This window comes from Haliotis rubra, unplaced genomic scaffold, assembly GCF_003918875.1.
Source record: "Haliotis rubra isolate DU_JTF1 unplaced genomic scaffold, ASM391887v1 Scf734, whole genome shotgun sequence".
Classification (NCBI taxonomy): Eukaryota; Metazoa; Mollusca; class Gastropoda; order Lepetellida; family Haliotidae; genus Haliotis; species Haliotis rubra.
In genome coordinates this window covers 137,380-163,030 of record NW_025767451.1, presented here as the reverse complement: position 1 = coordinate 163,030, position 25,651 = coordinate 137,380, and the positions used below count along the sequence as shown (strand labels likewise).

Sequence of the window (25,651 nt, the reverse complement as noted above, 5' to 3'; positions counted from 1 at the left end):
AAGGTCCACACACGTTTTTTGTGTCTGCTCTCATTGACATCGAGTACGGGTACAGCAGTGAAATGTCATCAGCCGGCCGTTTCGGCCGTCTCCCATGGTAGCATCTGGACTTTACGTCACAATATGATTTTAATGACGTCATCACAGCTGACGACGTAACAATACAATGGTGTGAGCGATGTTTGTAGGTATTAATATGCAGAGAATTTCTGGGAATCTAATACCATTTGATCACGTTTTTCAACCAATCAGATTAAAGAACACAGTGACTTTTGTTTTACAATAGTATTTGACATGTGTTTTCTTTGTTTGGGTTTTAGTTGTTCTTTAGATCTGTAGGTTGCTTGTGTGTAAGCAAGGACTGAAACCTGTGATCTAGTGGTAGGTGACTAACTCAGTCCAAACACCATGGAATCTAAAATAGCTTAATCTGTTGATAGCTACCTGGAAATATACCAGCATTACACTGCTGTAGGTGATTTTTACACACCCAAGGAAATGATGACTAGCAGGTCAATTTTAACAGGGTATTCAATATGATAAAATATCTTACGTATAATATAAGTTGTTCACTGGTCACGAGGGAGATATGGGTAGATGTACCCTCTATGTTTGTTTATGTTCCCTGAGCCCGAAAATAAAACAAATGTTAAAGAAATAGGAATTTTATTGATCTTGTAATTAGGAGATAATAGAATGAAAATAATATGCAGCTGTGAATTAATCATCTAGCTCGGATTCTAGTTCACTTCAAAGAATTATGAGTAATACTCATTGTTTCAAAACAATAGGGTGCTTTAAAACAATTTATTTTTGGTAACTTTGGCAGTAATAAATGTCTAAAATATAATGGGTGAAATATTGCCCTCATGCTTTGCAGTCATGGTATGTGCAGGTATTGTTACATAGTGTATGTGTACCCTCATCCCTCCTGCTCTCAGCTGGTGCCATGATGTACCTGTGGAGCAAGAATGTGGCCCACATGGATCTGAAACCCCAGAACATCCTCCTCACATCGGTCACACACCCCACCATCAAGATAGCAGGTATGTGTGCTGTCACAAGCTTCTACAATCAAGATAGCAGGTATGTGTGCTGTCACAAGCTTCTACCATCAAGATAGCAGGTATATGTGCTGTCACACACCCCACCATCAAGATAGCAGGTGTGTGTGCTGTCACACACCCCACCATCAAGATAGCAGGTATGTGTGCTGTCACAAGCTTCTACAATCAAGATAGCAGGTATGTGTGCTGTCACAAGCTTCTACCATCAAGATAGCAGGTATGTGTGCTGTCACACACCCCACCATCAAGATAGCAGGTATGTGTGCTGTCACAAGCTTCTACCATCAAGATAGCAGGTATGTGTGCTGTCACAAGCTTCTACCATCAAGATAGCAGGTATGTGTGCTGTCACACACCCCACCATCAAGATAGCAGGTATGTGTGCTGTCACACACCCCACCATCAAGATAGCAGGTATGTGTGCTGTCACACACCCCACCATCAAGATAGCAGGTATGTGTGCTGTCACAAGCTTCTACCATCAAGATAGCAGGTATGTGTGCTGTCACAAGCTTCTACCATCAAGATAGCAGGTATGTGTGCTGTCACACTACCCACCATCAAGATAGCAGGTATGTGTGCTGTCACAAGCTTCTACCATCTAGATAGCAGGTATGTGTGCTGTCACAAGCTTCTACCATCAAGATAGCAGGTATGTGTGCTGTCACAAGCTTCTACCATCAAGATGAATACTTTCTGGGGAGTTACCTGAATACTGATACATCGAGATTCATGAACCTTGCTCAAGGATTGGGATGGAGAACTTTGACAACGGCCCATTTTCAGGATTACTAGCCATTTTCTGGGCCACTGCCCTTGTATCAATAGTAAACTTCAAAATTTTAAAGGGCCATTTTTTATTCTAATGTGCAAAATGGCCCATGGCCCCTGCCTTTCCCAATCCCTGCTTGCTAACAGATACAACTCATGTTGTATTCAAACAAACTGCTGGTCAAATTTCACCGAGAATATATACACCTGGAACTTAATTAAGCACCCCCCCTATATTCTGGATGATGAGAAACAAAACTTGCTGTAACTCTTTCACTATTCCAAAGATAGTGGAACCTTAGCTATTATGAAACATACGATCTATTGGCAAATGAACATCAAGACAATGATTCCAATTCGTGTTGTTTTAATACTGTAATCAATGTGATTTGGTCACTATTGATTTTTGATGAAAATAGTCACTGAACAAGTATGGTCGTAGCATTGTCAATGGCTGACTATTACAAGAAATGATGCACAAGGAATGTCACATGTTAACATCTGATGGGTCTGGCATCAGTATCGGGTGTATCCCCCACGTTTGGATGACAGCTTGAATCCTCCTCCTCATGCTACTGGTAAACCTTCTGATACGATCAAGGGCAATTGCCGCCATTCTTCATGCAAAGCAGCTTCCAGCTGTGCAAGCTTCTGGAGAGGGGGTTCTCTCAACCTCACACGGGCGCCCAAGAAAGTCCCAGATGTGCTCCAAAGGATTCAAATCGGGCTCATTGCTGGCCAAGGTAATGTCATGATAGCCTCATTCTGGAGATGTGCGGTCACAGCATGAGCGAACGATGCGCCTGGCGCTGTCGCCCATGAATATCGGGCGAAGTAGCCAACGGGTGGTTGTCAAAGTGAGGCACGCGACAACTGGATGGAGAATATCCCGGATGTACTGCTGACCATTAAGATTTCCTCGGACAGTCACCATTTGAAGTTTACAGTCATGTGAAAGACAACCCCAGATCATAACCGATCCTCCACCATAAGGAACAGTAGGGTGGATATTCCAGGGCACATAAGCAGTGTTTTTATGTTTTTATGCCTCCACACTCTCATTCGACCGTCTGTAACGTGGAGGAGGAACCTGCTCTCATCTGACCAGTGGACCCTCCTCCATGTCCTCAGGTTCCACTGCCGACGGGCCATACACCACTCCAGACGTTGTCTCTTATGGAGATCAGACAGAGCAGGACGTTTGATGACTCTTCTGGACCTCATACCAAGTGCCCTAAGGCGGTTTCTGACGGTTCCGGTGGATAATTGTCTGTAGGGTAACCACAGCTTCAAAACCCAACTTGTGGCAAAGGGTTCTCGCTTACCAGACGCGCCAGGCTGGCGATCATCACGGGTCCGTTGTCTTCCTGGGTTGTCCAGGCCTTGGACGATCTCTCACATCTCCAGGCATCTGATGTTTTCGACAAGTCGGCTGATGACCGAAAGTAACTGTAGCCCAGTTGTCGTCCAATAGCTTTTTCCAGGTGTATATATACTAGTATGTTGTTTACTCTTGAACATTGGCAGATAAGGACAAGTTGGATAGTATATGTCTTTACAAGCATAAAAGTGGTTCCAAATAGTTCATTGATAAACTTTTCACAAAACTAGACAGATGGACTGAAAGCTGAAGTACAGGAGTAGCAGGCCTGTATAATGTGTTCTCACTACAAACCTTCTTCTTTCAGACTTTGGATTTGCAAAGCACTTGTTTGAGGGTGATGCTTTAAATGTGATGAGAGGGTCCCCTCTGTACATGGCGCCAGAGATCATCTGTAAAGGAGAATATGATGCCAGGGTGGATCTGTGGTCTATAGGTGTTATACTGTATGGTAGGTGGATCTGTGGTCTATAGGTGTTATACTGTATGGTAGGTGGATCTGTGGTCTATAGGTGTTATACTGTATGGTAGGTGGATCTGTGGTCTATAGGTGTAATACTGTATGATAGGTGATCTGTGGTCTATAGGTGTTATACTGTATGGTAGGTGGATCTGTGGTCTATAGATGTTATACTGTATGGTAGGTGGATCTGTGGTCTATATGTGTTATACTGTATGGTAGGTGGATCTGTGGTCTATAGGTGTTATACTGTATGGTAGGTGGATCTGTGGTCTATAGGTGTTATACTGTATTGTAGGTGGATCTGTGTGGTCTATAGGTGTTGTGGTACTGCATGGTAGGTGGATCTGTGGTCTATAGGTGTTATACTGTATGGTAGGTGGATCTGTGGTCTATTGGTGTTATACTGTATGGTAGGTGGATCTGTGGTCTATATATGTTATACTGTATGGTAGGTGGATCTGTGGTCTATATGTGTTATACTGTATGGTAGGTGGATCTGTGGTCTATATGTGTTATACCTGTATGGTAGGTGGATCTGTGGTCTGTGGTCTGTATAGGTGGATCTGTGGTCTATATGTGTTATACTGTATGGTAGGTGGATCTGGTGGTCTATATGTGTTATACTGTATGGTAGGTGGATCTGTGGTCTATAGGTGTTATACTGTATGGTAGGTGGATCTGTGGTCTATAGGTGTTATACTGTATGGTAGGTGGATCTGTGGTCTGTAGGTGTTATACTGTATGGTAGGTGGATCTGTGGTCTATAGGTGTTATACTGTATGGTAGGTGGATCTGTTGTCTATAGGTGTTATACTGTATTGTAGGTGGATCTGTGGTCTATAGGTGTTATGCTGTATGGTAGATGGATCTGTGGTCTATAGCTGTTATACTGTATGGTAGGTGGATCTGTGGTCCACAGGTGTTATACTGTATTGTAGATGGATCTGTCGTCTATATATGTTATGCTGTTCTGTAGGTGGATCTGTGGTCTATAGCTGTTATACTGTATGGTAGGTGGATATGTGGTCTATAGGTGTTATGCTGTATAGTAGGTGGATCTGTGGTCTATAGGTGTTATACTGTATGGTAGTTAGGTGTTATACTGTATTGTAGTTGGATCTGTGGTCTATAGGTGTTATGCTGTATGGGAGTTAGGTGTTATACTGTATGGTAGGTGGATCTGTGGTCTATAGTGTTATACTGTATGGTAGGTGGATCTGTGGTCTATAGGTGTTATGCTGTACGGTAGGTGGATCTGTGATCTATAGCTGTTATACTGTATGGTAGGTGGATCTGTGGTCTATATGTGTTATATTGTATGATAGGTGGATGTGTGGTCTATATGTGTTATACTGTATGGTAGATGGATCTGTGGTCTATATATGTTATACTGTATGGTAGGTGGATCTGTGGTCTATAGCTGTTATACTTTATTGTAGATTGATCTGTGGTCGATATGTGTTATGCTGTAGGGTAGATGGATCTGTGGTCTATAGGTGTTATACTGTATGGTAGTTAGGTGTTATACTGTATGATAGGTGATCTGTGGTCTATAGGTGTTATACTGTATTGTAGGTGGATCTGTGGTCTATAGGTGTTATACTGTATGGTAGTTAGGTGTTATACTGTATGGTAGGTGGATCTGTGGTCTATAGGTGTTATACTGTATGGTAGGTGGATCTGTGGTCTATATGTGTTATACTGTATGGTAGGTGGATCTGTGGTCTATATGTGTTATACTGTATGGTAGGTGGATCTGTGGTCTATATGTGTTATACTGTATGGTAGGTGGATCTGTGGTCTATAGGTGTTATACTGTATGGTAGGTGGATCTGTGGTCTATAGGTGTTATATTGTATGGTAGGTGGATCTGTGGTCTATATATGTGTTATACTGTATGGTAGGTGGATCTGTGGTCTATATGTGTTATACTGTATGGTAGGTGGATCTGTGGTCTATATGTGTTATACTGTATGGTAGGTGGATCTGTGGTCTATATGTGTTATACTGTATGGTAGGTGGATCTGTGGTCTATAGGTGTTATACCGTATGGTAGGTGGAAGCATAATCCAAGAATTGTACTGTGGGTTATGTCAGTCTGCTGTCTACAGGTTATGGCATCAGCAACCATTTTCAGGAGAATAACTTGAGTTCTTCAGAAGTGATGAACATGAGTGATATGTATGTCCATATCCACTATATATCATTCACCTGAAGAAATGGTAAGAATTTACCCAGAAACATTTTGTTTAACAAATATAGAAGTTGATATCCAAAATAATCTTTCAGAATTACTTGAGAAAATCCTCCCTCTGGTCCAAGCTGGATTTCAGCTTACACTTCTACAACTACTGCAACTATGAGTATGCTATTCAACATACAACTACTGATGTTTTATTAGACAGCATTTGTTTTTTACATGTAGATTAGCGCTGTCATCAATCTCTCACAGGCAGAATGTATATCTACTTTATTTTGTTGATTATTCTACTTGTATCAGCTAACTGTTATTTGATGTTTCTTTGCCCTCATGTACCTCCTATGCTTTGTTTCAGAATGTCTGTTTGGGAGAGCCCCCTTTGCCTCACAGAGCTTCAAGGAGTTGGGGAGTAAGATATGGGATGCCAAACCAGTAGAGGTGGGTCAGAGCTTAAGTAAGCACAGAATGGCTGTCTGATTGTAAACAGGTAGGGTCTATGGTATGGGTTGTAATAAACGAACAGAGGTTTTGTCAAACCAAATGTAACTACAAAAAGAACCTTTCTTCTGAAGCAAGATATACGTTTAAAACAACCCATCTACATCCAAAGTTTAGTGTCTCTGATATATGAGTTCGACACATCCTATCAGATGATAGTTATGTGCTGGAGACATGGTATGGAAAGGTACTGGTACCGACAAGCAACATGGAAGCTGTGCTAGAAATGTGGTTGGGGTAATGAAGCATATATGACATTTTAGATAACAGTTTCTTGTGTGTTGCATAGAGTGACATTTTGATGTAGATTCGTACACCATTATCAAGCTTACAGTGAGTAGAATCAGTTAGGAGAAGTGTGATAGCGGCAAACAGCAGAGTAACAATAACAGCAGGTACTTGATAACGAGGAGCACATAATTGAATGAGGCCAGGTGAAGAGTAAGAACAACGAATGACACAAGTCATGCAGCCATTAAAAAGGAAAGATTAAATTGTACAAGCTGATTGGATGCTAACTTAACAGTTGATTGATAGAGTCAGTTGCTTGATTAATTCCTATTAGTAAATTTGATCTCTGTAGCTCAAGGGTGTGTGGTGGGTGATCTCCATCAAACAATAGAGAAGTTGTTATCCATAAAGTCATAAGCTTCGTTGTTTACCCACCAACTTCCAGAATGCTGATCAAACTTGTGATCAAGGGTATTTTTCTGATCATGGTGGATGACCAGTCTTTGAGATGTAATATTGTCAGTTTTGTACCAGCTGTGACATACGACTGCACTCACACACATACATTGGCTAGAATGGGTCACCAGAAAACTTTGCTATGAGGCGACTTATGGTTAAAGCGTTGGCTCGTCTGCGTGACCCAGGTTCGATTAGGTGGTTAAGCTTTCTGGTGACTTGGCTTGATGTCTGGAATATTGCTAATGCGGTGTAAAACCCTCATTCAGTCAGTGGATTAGGTGGTTAGGCTTGTTGACTTGGCTGGTAACAGTGAATCCCTATTGCATTGTTGTGAATTGCCCAGATTGTTTACATGTCATGAAGATCAAACAGTCCTGAGTACAGCATTAAACATGAAAGCAATCACGGTGAAGACTGACTGAGTCCCTGTTTCAGCTGCCCTATGGAGTGGACATCACAGAGGAGGCCAGGGACCTTCTAATTCAACTGTTGAAAAGGAGCCCTGAAGAGAGAATTACATTTGAAAAATTCTTTGCTCATCCATTTGTGGATATGACCCATATGCCATCAGATGATAGCATGAATCAAGGCGGTGAGTGTTATACTCAAATTGTACAACAGAGTGAGTTTTTATACACAGGTTGTACTGTGTGGTGAGTCTTATACAGAAGTTGTACTTCAGTGTGAGATTTATACACAAGTCATGCCATGGATGGAGTGTTATAGAAATATATCCTAGCACTGTGTCATTTTAATTACAGGTTTTGCTCTATAAATGTAAAATATATAATCAACACTAAGGTTATACGGACCCTCATGAACATGGTAAGCAGAAGTTGTACTTGCATGGAATGAGGTGAAATAAGCATGCCATTTAAATTCACACATTTTTACCGATGTTACTGTAAACTAGCAGTCCATGGAAAACGAGGCAGTAATCAGTTCGTGATTGTTGATAATATGATGTGAAATTGGCTATCGCGGTTGGAGCGAAAAACCTACCCTCACGAACGTGGTAAGCGGAAGTTGTACGCACATGGAATGGGGTAAAGGTTTGGGAGTCGGCTTATCTATGGGGTCGGCTTATCTACGGTAATATACAGTACATGGAAAGGATCCAGATACATTCTTGTTTCATTGACATCACCATTGCTGATTCAGACTTACATTATGATGGATGCTTTGTGTGTAGATTGAGCTGGTCACACAGGCTGTGAAGAAAGACAATGAACGGAACTACAAGGCTGCTATCAGGTTATACACTGAAGCTCTAGACTTCTTCGTGGCAGCTGTACATTGTGAGTAACAGTAGTACAACATCTACAGAAACTGCTTGAAAAGTAGCAACAAGTTTTACAACTGTAATATTACTCATATGGGTAGAGATTCTTAATGAATACTGTTGAAAGTATATGTACCCCAGTTTGCATGTTATGACATCATACACTGAAACTGACACCATTATGCCAGCAGGACCAACAAATGTTCTTCCTCTTTCCCAGCTGCAAGGGTCTTCACTTACAGATGGCATTCACCCGTTTCTATTTCCTTGTAGCTTTTTGAAAACGCGAGGATAAAATATATCTGGGATGCAAACTGTCATGAAAATGTTTTTGACCTGTTCCGCTGTGGTAGGTCTGATGTCTTGTTATGTTGTGGACTATTTGTATTGTTCTGATGTTGGAGATGGATCTCAGATTTCAGTTAAATAACTATACATTTAACCTGTTTACTGATTTGTGGTCATACAGTCAACTTGGAACTTAAACCGTCCTTTTATTGCTGATAATATAATTGTTGACTATGTCAGAACCAAATGTCCTTCCTGTTTGGTAATTGAAGTTAACATTGATCTGATGACAAGACAATGTATATCCAGTGCAGTAAGCATTGACAATCCGTTCATCCACGTTTGCCTATTCAGACGTGCAGATGAAGCAAGTGAGCCTAGGATGTTTGATGAACCGAATATATTGATTTTCACTATTTCAGTTTTATCAAACATGTTTCTCAGTTGTTGACCCAGTTGTACAAGGTGATGCAGAGTTGTGTCCCCTGATGTTGCCAGGAACCTAAGACTGTTGGTTTGAATCTTACTTCACCCAGTCCATGTTTCTAGGTTTGTCAGCACCTGGGTTTCACTACAGAGGTAAACTTCTCAGATGTACATCAACTTTGGCCTTTCCTCCCCAGCTGACAAGTTAAAGCTAGAAAGCTTCACATTGGCATCAAACCCCACTGACTCTCTCTCTCTGTTGTAGATGAAAGGAACCCCAACAAGAAAGAAGTCCTGAGGAAGAAGGTACATATCAGAGAAGATGCAGCAAGTCTTCACTGCATGTAGTTTACAGGGTTGTTCAGAATATGTAACTCAGATGAACCCTTCAGTTGGTGCTAATGTCAGTATGGAGCGTGGGGAAGCCCATTGGTTAAAGCATTCATTCGTCACGCCACATGGGCACATTGGGTGAAGCCCGTTTCTGGTGTCCCCAGCCGTGATGTTGCTGCAATGTTGCCAAAAGAGGCATAAAACCCAACTCACTCACTCACTAATGTCAGTACTGTCAAGACACTTTGACACTCTGTACATTCACGAGTCTATGTAGACCCACAAAGTATACCCAATTGTGATTTTACTACACTAGCTGTCAGTTTCTGAAAAATGTCCCCCCATTGAAAAGACACTCTGTAACAACTGTGCAGGAGATTGTATTTTAAAACTTGTGTTAAAGGAAATATTGAAACTTTAAAAAACCTTCACCTTATATTTGTCACATTTTTTAAAAGCAAGCAGTGCCTCATGTCTACAGTCCATTACTCTCTGTACCTACTTGAACACTGTTTAGTGACTATCTGCGGTATACCAAACATACTGGAACAGACTCAGACAGTGTATTACCTCAGACTAGGCTCTGTCCAAGGGTCAGTCCTCACATACTGTATTCAGGTCATTCAGGCATGAGAACCACTCTGTTTATCTACCAAGTGTTTTCCATACAAATCTAGCAGTTGCCTATTCCACTAATTGCATATAACAATGTCTCAATTGTACATGAGACCTCGCCTTGATATGGGCACTCAACTGTGAAGCACCCTTTAATGTATTGATCTATCCCAATTTCATAAAACGATGCTCTTGTCACTGGCCCAGACTCGATTACAGTGAAACCTGTCTAAACCGGCACCCCATGGGAACCGAAATAAAATGCCGGTTTAGGCAGGGTGCTGGATTAGACAGTGATGATCATTTTCCAACATGGCTGCCATTTACACTCGTCAATCTCTTTATCTCTATAATGCCTTTGACCTTTTGTAAGTGTGGAACAAATTAAAACAATGTTGATAACAGATAATTATTCTTTCTTCAGCACTAAACATTGTTCAAAACATCACACTTTTTCAAAATGTCCGAAACCCATCATGGCACATAAGTGACTGACGAGTCAATAAAACCAATGCCTATTTATTTACTCTCTGACACATGTCACTCACATGAAAACAGTTACTACTGCAATCCCCCAGTGTTTATAAAGCAAAACCACGATAATCCTACTAGGGCTGGGACGGGTCCAAATTTCCTACCCGGGTACCTGTCCCCCTATTACCCGACCCGACCTGACCCGGGTACTCGTTGCGAGTTATTCCCCTTCAATAAAATGAGTTATGGATGGGATTAGGAGTGGTGTCTAGAAATATTTTGAATACTCGCATCAGGCACAAAGACAAAATGCACTTTGTGCACAGTGCAGCTAAGTCAGAAAGGAGGGAGTAGGTAATCCATGTGGCAACATCTGAACAACAAACATCCCTCCGTAACAAACCAGGAGCTACAAACAAATGCCGTTCCAATCTATCTATAGGCAAAATATAATTGAAGGTCTAAATAAAAAGTGTATACCATTAAACTAACAAGTAAACAATGTAATGTAAACATAAAGTTTTCAAAGTAAATACCTCTCTCCCTCTCCCGTGGACTTAAAATCCAATCACAGTAATCAGACAGACAGACAGATTGCTTATTTACGCCTCACCATATGTACATTAAAATAAATAATAATACATATAAAAATCTACAGTAAATATTATAAATGGAGTTATGAGAAACGGTTGATAATTAAATATCACAGAGCAATATATTGGAAGCATATGAGTAGATAAAATGACAACTGAACTTAAAAAAATATATACAAAAATATTAACATGAAATGTTAAACTTTTTTCTATAAAATTTGGCGGCGTCTTAAAAAAGTCTTAAAGCAGTTTTTGGCTCATACGTTTATAAGATCTTGAGAGCTTAAAAGGAGTTGTCACTTCTCAGGTTCGGATAAGAGGGTAAAACGTGGCATGAAAAACTTTGCTGATGTTAACAGGTCTTCTCTTAAATCGTTGTAAAGTGGACATTTCAATAAAATGCTGTTCAGATTCAACTCGATTTGGGCAGTGAAAACATCGTCTATCTGTAAGTTCGATTCCTTCATTACGTCCGGTTTCTATACGCGGAGGTGCTGTACCCATCCTGAACAAAGCAAGGGCATGTCTGTGACACTTTGAGGTGTTAAAACATAGGCCTCTGTTATATTGAATATTGATTTATGGATTCTGTAGCACAGGCCCTCGTGTCTATTCGAGGATTAAAGATTTTATAAATATATAAAAATCTGAGATGACCCCCGACGCGAAATGCTTCACAAATACAATACATCATGTATTGTACTGTAATGTAAAGTAATGCATCGTACAGTTTGGTAAATGTTTTGAAACCGAGTTACCTAATCAGTAACAATAGGTCTACCTTCGCGGTTTGTTGAGACTCTATTTGAGGCAGATGTCTGCGTTCTTGAGTCATTTAAATGTAAACAATTAACTACTTGGCGTACTTGCAACCTATGTTACATGTGACATGCTTGGTTGTCGACAGTTGATACCTTGTGCTAGTTTAGTCCACAATCTCAAACATAAGATAACATTGATCTCGTTGTAAATATATATAAGAAGTATTAACGCATTTAATTAAGTCTTCATTTATGAGTTACGTGATCAAAGCGGGTCCGGGTAATGTGACGGGTACCCGGGTCCAACTCATTACCCACCCGCCCCAGGTACCCGGGTTACCCGTCCCAGCCCTAAATCCTACTGATTGGACTGCTCATACCCATGCCGGCTTAGAGCATTTGATTCACCGCGCAATCACTACTTCCTGATTATCTAGTGTGCCAAGAGGATTACAGTGTAGTTAGTGTATTGGATTATGTGTCTTTTTTTTGATTGGACTGCCCATACCCATGCCGGTTTAGACAGTGTTAATTACAGTTAAAATTGCTTGTTGGGACCGGAATACGGATTAGACAATGTTTTAATGATCATAATATCGTTGTAAAATGGCAGGACCAAAATTTTATGCCGGTTTTGACAGTGTGCCGGATTAGGCAGGTGCCGGTGTTGTCAGGTTTCACTGTACTTACCAGCTGCCATCATGTAGCTGGAATATTGCTGATTGTAGTCTTAAACAACAAACAAACTTCTATTTATAACCACTGGTGTTCTTCAGGTCAAAGAGTACATGGACAGAGCTGAAGTGTTGAAGACCTTACTCAAGCCACAGAAGCCTGAAGACTCACTCAGCAGATCCCTGTCTCTCAACGAATATGAAGAACTCCGTAAGTACAATATGTCAGTGTTCGAAATACCTGCCTGCCTGACTGCCCGGGACAGATTATTTTCAACACGGACTGCCAGATTCTCAAATTCACCTGCCCGACGGTCAGGTTAAAATTTAAACATGTATATATGAAGATATTTTGTGGGCAGGTAAGTTTTGGTCAGGGATGGCAAGTTTTGCACCTAACCAGCCCTGTGGTCTAGCTGAAATGTTTGGGAGTTTCATACCTTGAATATGTACCTTCCATTATAAGGCCTTGAAATATTTTACATTCATAAGTAAATGTATTTTGTCAAGCATATATTGCACATTAAAACATCTAGGTAAGATGATTCCTGGGGCACCACGAAAACCAGCATCCATTAGAACTTCAGTAAATCTGACCACCATCACAAATTACAGAATGTATGTTATGTTTTTTCAGCTTAGAATTATTCAAAAAGTGATAAGAAAGTAGACACATTTTATGGATAACAACTCCTATTATATACTATAAGCGACATTTTCATAAATATCCTTATATTGTTGTCAAATATATATAAAGTTGTTATCCATCACTGTGTCGACTTTCTTTTGTGCCTCGTGACGTGAAGGTTGTGTGAATCTCTTTCAGATGACCTTTGTGTGGGGAAGCCGGAGTTGCAGGCCGCTCTACGACTGATCAAAGCTGCAGAATCTGAGGTAGGCTTGTGGTGGGGATGTTGACAGTAACAAATACAGGGCAGGTTCAGTGAATACCTGTATATATCCATAGTGTCATGCCATGTTTAATTTATGATTTTGAAAATATATGTATTATTGTAATTTCAGCTATTATTAAAAGATCATGCTGTTGTTGCAGGCAGTCCTGAGCCAATATTTTTGGCCATTGTGTATATGAATCTTGTGCAAGTCATTATATCATTATACAAATTATTGAGAAATTATATACCCACCATGACATGGGACAAGTCAGAGAAGTCACTCAAATTTATTGCTTCCTGCAGGGTACACTACCACACAGAGGGTACATCAGGCTGCATACCCCTCATTTTGCAGTTACAACTTCTATAGTTGTCTAGTAGACTTCATTGATATAATAAAGGATCCTGCTGTCATATAGTGTACAAATAATTCTACCTAATTTGTTTTTTATAGGTGATAATCAGTTTTTATCTTTGTTATTGATGTGTAAAGTTCACAGGTCCCTTTTGAACATATGGTAATTTTGCCCTTTCCAGATCAGTAACAAAATCACATTCTTAGTTCTGCTTGATATTTAACATGCTACAGACTGTGCCTGATTTGACCAGGTTGTGGTGTTTTGTTGTGAACAAACCTAAAGAGTTGTCTCCCTTGTCAAATATATTCGCATAGTATATTTCAGATGTATGATTGACTTGGAATATATAATTCTGTGAATGAAAGAATGTTTCTTTCATCTTTGCAGACAGACAAAGAAAAGTTTGAGCAGGCCTTACATCATTATGAGCTGGCCCTTGCACCTCTAGTCAAGTTTCTCCCTGGTACGTGCCACTGGAAACAGTAATCACTTCAACACCTGGATACATGTATGTAGTTGGTTTAACAATATTGTATTGACAAAACAGAAGAGGGTAAGACAATAGTGATCATGTATCAAGATCCTCTCCTTGTTTTATATAAAGACACTGACATCCATAACATTTAACAAACTCCAATGTTAAATGTGTGCAGCTGTGTACAATGCACAGTGCAGGTAACATTATCAATTTGTTAGCTGTAGCAGTGATAAATTACGGAAGGGCAATACCATCTTAGGGCCCACATTTTTGGTTACTTTCTTTGCAGATCACCAACTGTAAATTTGGCAAATTTGCTCTTTTTTCAACAAAGATGATAATTAGCATTTTACACCTGAAAGATATTTTATAAACCAAAACCTACTATAAATAATTCTGCATCAATGTTAAAAACACAAACATGATATATGTGCAAGGAATTAGTAAAACATGTGAGTGCTAGGTTTACATTTTTGGCCCACCTACTGGTACAAAACCATAATGCATGTTCAGAGAATGTGTGGATTTATAAATACTAACCGACTTATCAAAACATACTTGTTGTTAATGATGATAGAAACTGTACCATATGAGTTCAACTGTATAATTACAATCTCGTTATTGGATTCATTTCTTTGCAATGATTCATTATCAAACAGACTTAAAAGTTGAAATGTTGGTGTTTCAATTATCTTAAGACACAAATATACATAAAAACCCTATTAAGCTTAAACAAAAACAGCAATGAACAGCTCAGGTTGAAATGTTCACTGTGAGAGCAATTTTAGTCAATGTTTATGTGCCTATAACTGATGAAGTTACAAACATAACTACACGACCATGTGCTCTTCATGTTGTTCTCCTCCGTTGACAGAGGAACCCAAGGGAAGGAGGAAAGACTTGCTGAAAAAAGAGGTAAGTAAGTGATAATTGGAAAAAATGTATACAGCTACGGTGTCATTGGGCTTGAAGCTTTTAGTTCTTCCCTGTGTAAAAAACTCTTGATGTATTTTTGTCCACATCGCTGGTGTGTTCCAAATGCAGAAAAACCTCAAGAAACATTTTACATATAATTACCGTCAATATGGTTCAGCTTGTAGGGGCTTCATGTTTGCTTGTTTAAGTTATTGGAGTCGTGCTGTTTCATAGCATTATACTGAATGTGCCAGTGCCGTGCGTCATGTGTGCTTTTACAGAGAATCTCACCCAAGTGTCTTCTGATAACAATCAACACGAGTTGATAAAGTTACAAATATCTGAGGCTTTACTTTTATCAACGAGTGTTGATATATTTGATATCAGAAGATGCGAGGGTGAGATTCTATTTATCATCAAAAATCACTCTTCATTAGTTTTCAATGAAAAATGTCCATCTGTACGCGGTACTGCCATTAGACTTGCAGTGCAGTGATGTCATAGCATTGTGACATCAGCAAGTTCATGACATCCTAGCATTGTCAGGGCATTGTACAAAGTCTACTGTCGAAATGATTTCTCTCCTGTAGAACACAGTTTTGGATGATAAATCCACCTCTTGCTGCCGTTGTGCTTATCAGTCTTCTTGCTTTCATCAATAGTATTGTATCACCAATCAGTCAGTTTCCAAGATTTAGCTGAACCATGAAAATCCAGGTTGGACTTGGCGTTCAGCAACGTGTACTTGTCATTACAGGAGACTAGGTGGATGGGCTTGACTTGCTTGGTTGCTGGAAATCAGATCCCTATTGCATATCAATGTTCATGATGTCAATCATTGGATTGTCTGGTGCAAACTATTTACAGACTGACATCAGCAGCTGGAATAATCCTGACTTTGGCATTGAACAAACTTTGTAATAGCTTGGTTTGGGATGATAAGGCTGAGTTTAGATATTAATGCTCTGTGTCAACATACACAAGTAAGTACCATTACTGCGGGGTGATTTTACATGAGTGATAGGCAGAAAGATTGCTATTAATGGAAATTGTGTCTTTACCCTGTTATTAGTCATTGTAACTGATTGATCATGATTTGCCTTTTGTTATTTTAACCAATATCTAGCGCTGGCTGAATATTTTGCCTTGATCTCAGTTGTCATTAACTCGTTATGACATGGATGGAGCCTAGAAACACTTGGATGACATAAATATTTGTCATACCCAGGTAACTGTGACATAGCCAACATTTACTGTTGAAGTTCGTGGGGAGTCATATGTGTCTTCTGATATTAAATTCAGGTCACATTTCAGGTAAATTTACACGGCTTGCCTGAGCCGATATCTACTTTTATTGATGAGTCATTAAATTTTCATATGAAAAATGAGATTTCAACCCATTATTGTTATCAATCATTTCTTAATGAACTTAAAGCCCATGATGATATTTAGACTATCTTAGACACATCAACTCTCAAGAAAATGTCATCATCCACATTTAGCAGCTGAAACTTTTGTGGCCTAAATATTTTATGTAATGGCATGCTACAACTCATGATATGTTGACATTATCTACACCAATTCATTATTTACACCAATTCAGAATGCAAAAATAAATAAATAATGTCTTGTGCACATGGTAACTATGTTATGAGTTTATTCTGTTGAGAATGACCTCCAGCGTCATGCTCGTGGGCGTCAAAGTAAGTCTATGAAACCTGCATCGTTTCTGGCTCTGCTTCCACAATAATCTGACATGGCGTGATGTCACTGGAATACTGTCAAAAGTGGCATTAAACCCAACTCACTCACTCACTCACTCAGTCACAATAGGCATATTTCCAGAGTGGGTCTTAGTACTCAGTGGTCATATGATAGTCAGTAGCAATTGCACTGTTGTGGGTAGTAAGGTGTTGAACCGGTGTAACAGGCCAACCTTCCCCCCTGGCCAAACTTCCCTGGGGAAAGTTTGGCCTACGACAAATTTAATCCTAGGCTTAATGTTGTCCCGGGGAAAGTTTGTGTAAGGCTAAACTTTACCCACCCTTGAATCAACTTTAAAGGCTACTTGTTTCAAACCCTTGTTCTTATATCAAAAGAGGGAAATTCTGGCCAAGCTAGGCTATTTCTTCCCAAACCTTGTTTTCATGTTAATGTTCGTCTAGAAGAAGTCAGAACCAAAAACAAGACATAGCTATTCATGTGAACACATTGATAAGATATTCATGTGGATGTTAAGTTCCATGATGTTACTTACTCCAAATTGGCTTATCTCAAAATCATTACTAAATTCGAAACTTTAACTAAATAACCAGTTTTTACTTGGATGTCCAAATGTCCATATCCATTCAAAATGTTATTCCCTCACTCATGGCTTTAAACATGGCATCCACGTCGGTGACATCAACTTAACAGTTGGAAGCAGATGTAAACATCAACACAACAACCCAACACAATATCTATATCAAATGCTGTATCATCTATCATTCCACTATCATGCCTTATTCTATTCGACCCGATGAAGGTCCAAGTTAGAATACTGATCTTCAGTAACCCATGCTTGTCTCTACCCGTGAAGGTCCAGGTTAGAATACTGATCTTCAGTAACCCATGCTTGTTTCTACCCGTGAAGGTCCAGGTTAGAATACTGATCTTCAGTAACCCATGCTTGTCTCTACCCGTGAAGGTCCAGGTTAGAATACTGATCTTCAGTAACCCATGCTTGTCTCTACCCGTGAAGGTCCAGGTTAGAATACTGATCTTCAGTAACCCATGCTTGTCTCTACCCGTGAAGGTCCAGGTTAGAATACTGATCTTCAGTAACCCATGCTTGTCTCTACCCGTGAAGGTCCAGGTTAGAACATTGATCTTCAGTAACCCATGCTTGTCTCTACCCATGAAGGTCCAGGTTAGAATACTGATCTTCAGTAACCCATGCTTGTCTCTACCCGTGAAGGTCCAGGTTAGAATACTGATCTTCAGTAACCCATGCTTGTCTCTACCCGTGAAGGTCCAGGTTAGAATACTGATCTTCAGTAACCCATGCTTGTCTCTACCCGTGAAGGTCCAGGTTAGAATACTGATCTTCAGTAACCCATGCTTGTCTCTACCCGTGAAGGTCCAGGTTAGAATACTGATCTTCAGTAACCCATGCTTGTCTCTACCCGTGAAGGTCCAGGTTAGAACATTGATCTTCAGTAACCCATGCTTTTCTCTACCCGTGAAGGTCCAGGTTAGAATACTGATCTTCAGTAACCCATGCTTGTCCTTACCCGTGAAGGTCCAGGTTAGAATACTGATCTTCAGTAACCCATGCTTGTCTCTACCCGTGAAGGTCCAGGATGCTTGTCTCTACCCATGAAGGTCCAGGTTAGAATACTGATCTTCAGTAACCCATGCTTGTCTCTACCCGTGAAGGTCCAGGTTAGAACATTGATCTTCAGTAACCCATGCTTGTCTCTACCCGTGAAGGTCCAGGTTAGAATACTGATCTTCAGTAACCCATGCTTGTCTCTACCCGTGAAGGTCCAGGTTAGAAACATTGATCTTCAGCAACCCATGCTTGTCTCTACCCGTGAAGGTCCAGGTTAGAATACTGATCTTCCGTAACCCATGCTTGTCTCGACCCATGAAGGTCCAGGTTAGAATACTGATCTTCAGTAACCCATGCTTGTCTCTACCCATGAAGGTACAGGTTAGAATACTGATTTTCAGTAACCCATGCTTGTCTCTACCCATGAAGGTCCAGGTTAGAACATTGATCTTCAGTAACCCATGCTTGTCTTTACCCGTGAAGGTCCAGGTTAGAATACTGATCTTCAGTAACCCATGCTTGTCTCTACCCGTGAAGGTCCAGGTTAGAACATTGATCTTCAGTAACCCATGCTTGTCTCTACCTGTGAGGGTCCAGGTTAGAATACTGATCTTCAGTAACCCATGCTTGTCTCTACCCGTGAAGGTCCAGGTTAGAACATTGGATCTTCAGTAACCCATGCTTGTCTCTACCCGGCGAAGGTCCGGGTTAGAACATTGATCTTCAGTAACCCATGCTTGTCTCTACCCATGAAGGTCCAGGTTAGAATACTGGTCTTCAGTAACCCATGCTTGTCTCTACCCATGAAGGTCCAGGTTAGAATACTGATCTTCAGTAACCCATGCTTGTCTCTACCCATGAAGGTCCAGGTTAGAACATTGATCTTCAGTAACCCATGCTTGTCTCTACCCATGAAGGTCCAGGTTAGAATACTGATCTTCAGTAACCCATGCTTGTCTCTACCCGTGAAGGTCCAGGTTAGAACATTGATCTTCAGTAACCCATGCTTGTCTCTACCCGTGAAGGTCCAGGTTAGAATACTGATCTTCAGTAACCCATGCTTGTCTCTACCCGTGAAGGTCCAGGTTAGAACATTGATCTTCAGTAACCCATGCTTGTCTCTACCCGTGAAGGTCCAGGTTAGAACATTGATCTTCAGTAACCCATGCTTGTCCTTACCCGTGAAGGTCCAGGTTAGAATACTGATCTTCAGTAACCCATGCTTGTCATAAGAGGCGACTAACGGGATGGGGTGGTCAGGCTCGCTGACTTGGTTGACACATGTCATCGGTTCCCAATTGCGCTAGATCGATGCTCATGCTGTTCACTGGATTGTCTGGTCCAGACTCGATTATTTACAGACTGCCGCCATATAGCTGGAATATTGTTGAATGTGGTGTAAACTCAACTCACTCACTATTCTATATTCAAAAGACAAGGTTTGATAAGGAGTATACTTGGCCCATGGATATCTGAATCACATTTCATTCACCAAAAGTGATTATGGGTTAGTAAACAAGCTTATGTAAATAATGTTCTATTAGATTTACACATAAATACAACAAATATTAGATAATAAACAGCATGATAAGAGAGCAAGCAACCTGTATATATTACATCTTATTTACCCATCAAATGTGCGATTGAATGTTTACATCTTATGGTGACATGATTTGGACAGGTGAAGAACTAATGCATTGTGTCTTCATAAAAATGGTTCTTGATATAAGAGCAAGGGTGGGGAGGAAGTAGCCTAGGTAGGCCAGAACCATCCCCCTTTTGATATAAGAACAAGGGTGGGGTAGAAGTAGCCTAGGTAGTCCAGAATCTCCCCCTTTTGATATAAGAACAAGGGTGGGGAAGAAGTAGCCTAGCTAGGCCAGAACCATCCCCCTTTTGATATAAGAACAAGGGTGGGGAAGAAGTAGCCTAGGTAGGCCAGAATCATCCCCTTTTGATATAAGAACAAGGGTGGGGAAGAAGTGGCCTAGATAAGCCAGAATCTCCCCCTTTTGATATAAGAACAAGGGTGGGGAAGAAGTAGCCTAGGTAGGCCAGAATCATCCCCTTTTGATATAAGAACAAGGGTGGGGAAGAAGTGGCCTAGATAAGCCAGAATCTCCCCCTTTTGATATAAGAACAAGGGTGGGGAAGAAGTAGCCTAGATAAGCCAGAATCTCCCCCTTTTGATATAAGAACAAGGGTGGGGAAGAAGTAGCCTAGGTAGGCCAGAATCATCCCCTTTTGATATAAGAACAAGGGTGGGGAAGAAGTGTCCTAGATAAGCCAGAATCTCCCCCTTTTGATATAAGAACAAGGGTGGGGAAGAAGTGGCCTAGATAAGCCAGAATCTCCCCCTTTTGATATAAGAACAAGGGTGGGGAAGAAGTGGCCTAGATATAAGAACAAGGATGGGGAAGAAGTGGCCAGAATCTCCCCTTTTGATATAAGAACAAGGGTGGGGAAGAAGTGGCCTAGATAGGCCAGAATCTCCCCTTTTGATATAAGAACAAGGGTGGGGAAGAAGTAGCCTCAGGAACAAGGATGGGGAAGAAGTGGCCAGAATCTCCCCTTTTGATATAAGAACAAGGGTGGGGAAGAAGTAGCCTAGATAAGCCAGAATCTCCCCCTTTTGATATAAGAACAAGGGTGGGGAAGAAGTGGCCTAGATAGGCCAGAATCATCCCCTTTTGATATAAGAACAAGGGATGGGAAGAAGTAGCCTAGATAAGCCAGAATCTCCCCCTTTTGATATAAGAACAAGGGTGGGGAAGAAGTGGCCTAGATAAGCCAGAATCTCCCCCTTTTGATATAAGAACAAGGGTGGGGAAGAAGTAGCCTGGGTAGGCCAGAATCTCCCCTTTTGATATAAGAACAAGGGTGGGGAAGAAGTGGCCTAGATAAGCCAGAATCTCCCCCTTTTGATATAAGAACAAGGGTGGGGAAGAAGTGGCCCAGCTAGGCCAGAACCATCCCCCTTTTGATATAAGAACAAGGGTGGGGAAGAAGTGGCCTAGCTAGGCCAGAACCATCCCCCTTTTGATATGAAAACAAGGGTGGGGAAGAAGTGGCCTAGCTAGGCCAGAACCATCCCTTTTTGATATAAGAACAAGGGTGGGGAAAGAGCCCAGTGGCCTAAGCTAGGCCAGAATCATCCTTTTGATATAAGAACAAGGGTGGGGAAGAGGTGGCCTAGATAAGCCAGAATCTCCCCTTTTGATATAAAAACAAGGGGTGGGGAAAAGTAGCCTAGGTAGGCCAGAATCTTCCCCTTTTGATATAAGAACAAGGGTGGGAAGTGGCCACTAGAAGTGGCCTAGATAAGCCAGAATCTCCCCCATTTGATATAAGAACAAGGGTGGGGAAGAAGTAGCCTAGATAAGCCAGAATCTCCCTCTTTTGATATAAGAACAAGGGTGGGGAAGAAATGGCCTAGCTAGGCCAGAATTTTCTCCATTTGATATGAAAACAAGGGTGGGGAAGAAGAATCTCCCCACTTTTCATAGAAAACAGAACCAAATATCCTAGTTTAAAAAGGGGGGAAAGTTTGTGGGGTTTTTTTGGGGGGGGACTTTAGCCTAGCCCAAACTTTCCCCGGGGTAAGAATATCCTAGGACAAAACCTCCCCGAGGAAAGTTTAGACCGGGGACAAAATAGCCTGCTACACCGGATCTAACTATCTTTCTAGTCCAGCTAACACAAGGACTTTTTCACTGCAGCTGGAGAAGTGGATGGGCAAAGCGGAGGAGATCAAGTCATATCTGTCGGTGAAGTCCCTGTCGACGGAGCCAGTCACGAAGCAGGATGAGGAGGAGAATGATCAGTATCTAGGTATAGATGTAGGCTAGTCAATATGTCATGTCTTATCAACTTGAGGTACAATGGGGTACCCTAGTGGTTAAAACGTTCACTTGTCAAACCGAAGACCAGGGTTCGATTCCCCACATTGGTACAATGTGTGAAGCCTATTTCTGGTGTCCCCTGCCATGATATTGCTGGAATATTGCTAAAAGTGGCGTAAAACCCAACGTACTCACTCACTTGTCAACTTGTTGGAATCACCATAGAGCCTGTCAGTTGTTTTGTGTCCCAGGAACTGGGAGCTGCACCTGCTTGAGGTCTCCTGTACAGGTGACATGAGTTCACTATCTCTCCACATGTACCAGCATATGGTGAGGATGCAGGGTGTGGGGAAACTGTGTGTGGGTGTGGGGAAACTGTGTGTGGGTGGTGGGGAAACTGTGTGTGGGTGGTGGGGAGACAGTGTGTGGGTGTGGGGAAACTGTGTGTGGGGTGGGAGAGAGTGTGTGGGGTGGTGGGGAAGACTGTGTGTGGGTGGTGGGAAGGCTGTGTGGGGTAGTGGGAGGCAGTGTGTGGGTGGTGGGAGGCTGTGTGTGGGTGGTGGGAAGGCTGTGTGTGGGTGGTGGGAGGGAGGCTGTGTGTGGGTGGTGGGAAAACTGTGTGTGTGGAGTGGTGGGAAGGCTGTGTGTGGGTGGTGGGGAAGGCAGTGTGTGTGGGTGGTGGTGGGGAAGACTGTGTGTGGGTGGTGGGAAGGCTGTGTGGGTGGTGGGAAGGCTGTGGGTGGGGTGGTGGGAAGGCTGTGTGTGGGGTGGTGGAAACTGTGTGTGGTGGTGGGAAGGAAGACTGTGTGTGGTGGGGGAAAGGCTGTGTGGGCGTGGGTGGTGGGAAACTGTGTGTGGGTGGTGGGTGGGAAACTGTGGGGTGGTGGGAAGGCTGTGTGTGGGTGGTGGGAAACTGTGTGTGGAGTGGGCTGTGTGTGGGTGGTGGGGAAACTGTGGGGTGGTGAGGGTGTGTGTGGGTGGTTGTGTTTGTGGGTGGTGGGAAGGCTGTGTGTGTGCAAGGTGTGATGTGGGTGGTAGGGAGACAGTGTGTGTGTGTGGTGGTGGGAGAACTGTGGTGGGAAGGGAAGGCTGTGTGTGGGTGGTGGGAAGGCTGTGTGTGGGTGGTGGGGGAAGGCTGTGTGTGGTGTGATGGGAAGGCTGTGTGTGGGGTGAGGAAGGTGGTGTGGAGACTGTGTGGAGAGTAATAGGAAGGCTGTGTGTGGTGAGTTGGGGAGACTGTGTGGGTGGTGGAAAGGCTGTGTGTGGAGTGAGTGGGAAAGGCTGGTGTGTGGGTGGGAGATGTTTGTTGAGTTGTGGGGAGACTGTGTGGAGTAGTTAGGAGACTTTGGTGGTGTGGGAGAATACTGTGTGTGGTTGGGAGAGCTGTGTGTGGGTGGTGGGTATGTGTGGATGGGAGGCTGTTTGTGGAGTTGGGGAGACTATGTGTGATTGGGTGGTAGGGAGATAGTGTGTGGGTGGTGGGAAGACTGTGTGGTTGGGAGGCTGTTTGTGGAGTTGGGGAGACTATAGTATGTGGTGGTAGTGGGTGAGACAGTGGAAGGCTGTGGGTGGAACTATAGGAAGGAGACTGTGTGGGTGGTGGGAGACTGTTTGTGGATGGGAGGCTGTTTGTGGAGTTATGGAGATAAGACTGGGGCATGAATGCATGTTCTTTCATAAGTACATCTGAATCCATTGTTTGATAACCAAAGCTGGTTGAGGGGGAGTGTTTGTTGTTTGTTTGTTTGTTGTTGTTTGTTGTTTTTTGGGGTTTTGTTAGGTTTTTTGTTTTTCATTCCTTTTTTAATCTTTAACTTACAGTTGAAATGAAGAGTCGTCCTGTCATGTAAATGAATGTTTACTTCGTTTTCTTTGGATGCTTTTTATTGCTGTGAATCCTAGATTTGGCTTCCTTGGTTTGGGAGAACTTTACCCCTGCTTGGTGATACATTGTATCACCAGTGTGATAAATGTCAGTGAAATATGACACCCCATCTGCTGAAATGCTATGACAGAGGTGACATAACATCAACATGTCGATGTTGAAGGAGCAAGAAGCTGCCCTGAAATATGGCAATAAGAAGGGATTCAGATGTTGACATCCATGTCCAGAGAAAGTAGGCCCAGACTGACCAGACTCAATGAATTACCGGCAGCCCACATATGGCTGGAAAATTGGCGACTGTGAGTCTGTGACATAACCCAACATAAACACACACTATCAGTTTCTGATGCCTCCACTCTTGAATGTACTGTGGCACTGTGGGCAAGCTCAGATCTCCGACTTGAAGTGTACATATCATGGTATCTAAATTATTGATAGGCTCAGTACCTTTATCACAGTAGCTGGCCGTAGAGTGGAGACAAGATCTGTGACAGAGGAGGTCCCCTCTACCACTTATTTGTATGAACACACCTGTATGAGATTCCATCTCATTTAATTGGATCTTAGGCTTTTCAGCACAGCAGTTACGATGTCTACAAACTGATTGTCCCTGCCTAGCTTTAATGGACTAACATGTGAAATGGAAGAAATGCTGCATCACAGTGGTAGACAGGTGTTAGACAATCCAGAATTTTCCTACCATAGACAGGACTTTGAACTAATCTTTGAATTCACAAAAATTATGATTTATCCTCTATGCAGACTAAAACTTGTTTATTTTCCCTACAACAAATTTCAGTGTTGTTTTCTGATCAGAATATGATAAAAGTGATGCATCGGGTCTGTCATTATTGAGGGTGCAAAATCCGATTTACAAGTTGTACTCTTTTTTACTTGAATTTTATCTGTCATAACAAATCTCAAACTATGGCATTTATTACTCTGCACCCTACAGACATTCCTGCATGGAAGGAATGAGAGCACCAGTCCAAGAACGCTGTCACTTATAAATAGGTTCAGCAGCAGGGCTTGACTCGTCTGACGTCTCTCACTTCATAAACCTGACATGTTGTAAAAAGTTCATAATGCAGTCTGTGTAAAAAAAGTTACTCTGTGGCGCCATACATGTTCTTTGTGGTCTTACTAGGAAATGAGATATTTAAAAACTGTGGAGAGAATTGTACACAAACTCACTGATATCTTGATCAGGTCAATGGTGGTTGTAAAAAAATGTATTGAAAGTTTACAGCAGACAAAAATTTATGTTTGTTTAGTCTTTCCTAGAAATTGCAAAATGTAATTGATAGTAGGAAACAATGTAACCTTAACGTGTTTCCTCTTGGAGTACAATGGTTATATTGCTAGAATAGAACTGACATCTCACAAGGCCGCATGGATGTATTGATGAAGAAGTATTGTGTGCAGTGAAGAGTTATTCCCCTTGTAA

General features: G+C 41.7%; 1 protein-coding gene across 1 annotated transcript in view; it reads left to right on the top strand.

The window, feature by feature from the left end:
* The window catches only part of LOC124259731 (serine/threonine-protein kinase ULK3-like), a 60,943-nt gene that overhangs the window by 17,385 nt on the left and 17,907 nt on the right, over window positions 1-25,651 (top strand). Inside the window, exons 4-15 of the mRNA XM_046693921.1 lie at window positions 942-1,046; window positions 3,527-3,670; window positions 6,238-6,320; window positions 7,506-7,659; window positions 7,984-7,985; window positions 8,263-8,368; window positions 9,332-9,372; window positions 12,619-12,727; window positions 13,343-13,410; window positions 14,159-14,234; window positions 15,124-15,164; window positions 22,197-22,308. Of these exons, the coding sequence (XP_046549877.1) occupies window positions 942-1,046; window positions 3,527-3,670; window positions 6,238-6,320; window positions 7,506-7,659; window positions 7,984-7,985; window positions 8,263-8,368; window positions 9,332-9,372; window positions 12,619-12,727; window positions 13,343-13,410; window positions 14,159-14,234; window positions 15,124-15,164; window positions 22,197-22,308 (1,041 nt within the window). The remainder of the gene's footprint in view (window positions 1-941; window positions 1,047-3,526; window positions 3,671-6,237; window positions 6,321-7,505; window positions 7,660-7,983; window positions 7,986-8,262; window positions 8,369-9,331; window positions 9,373-12,618; window positions 12,728-13,342; window positions 13,411-14,158; window positions 14,235-15,123; window positions 15,165-22,196; window positions 22,309-25,651) is intronic.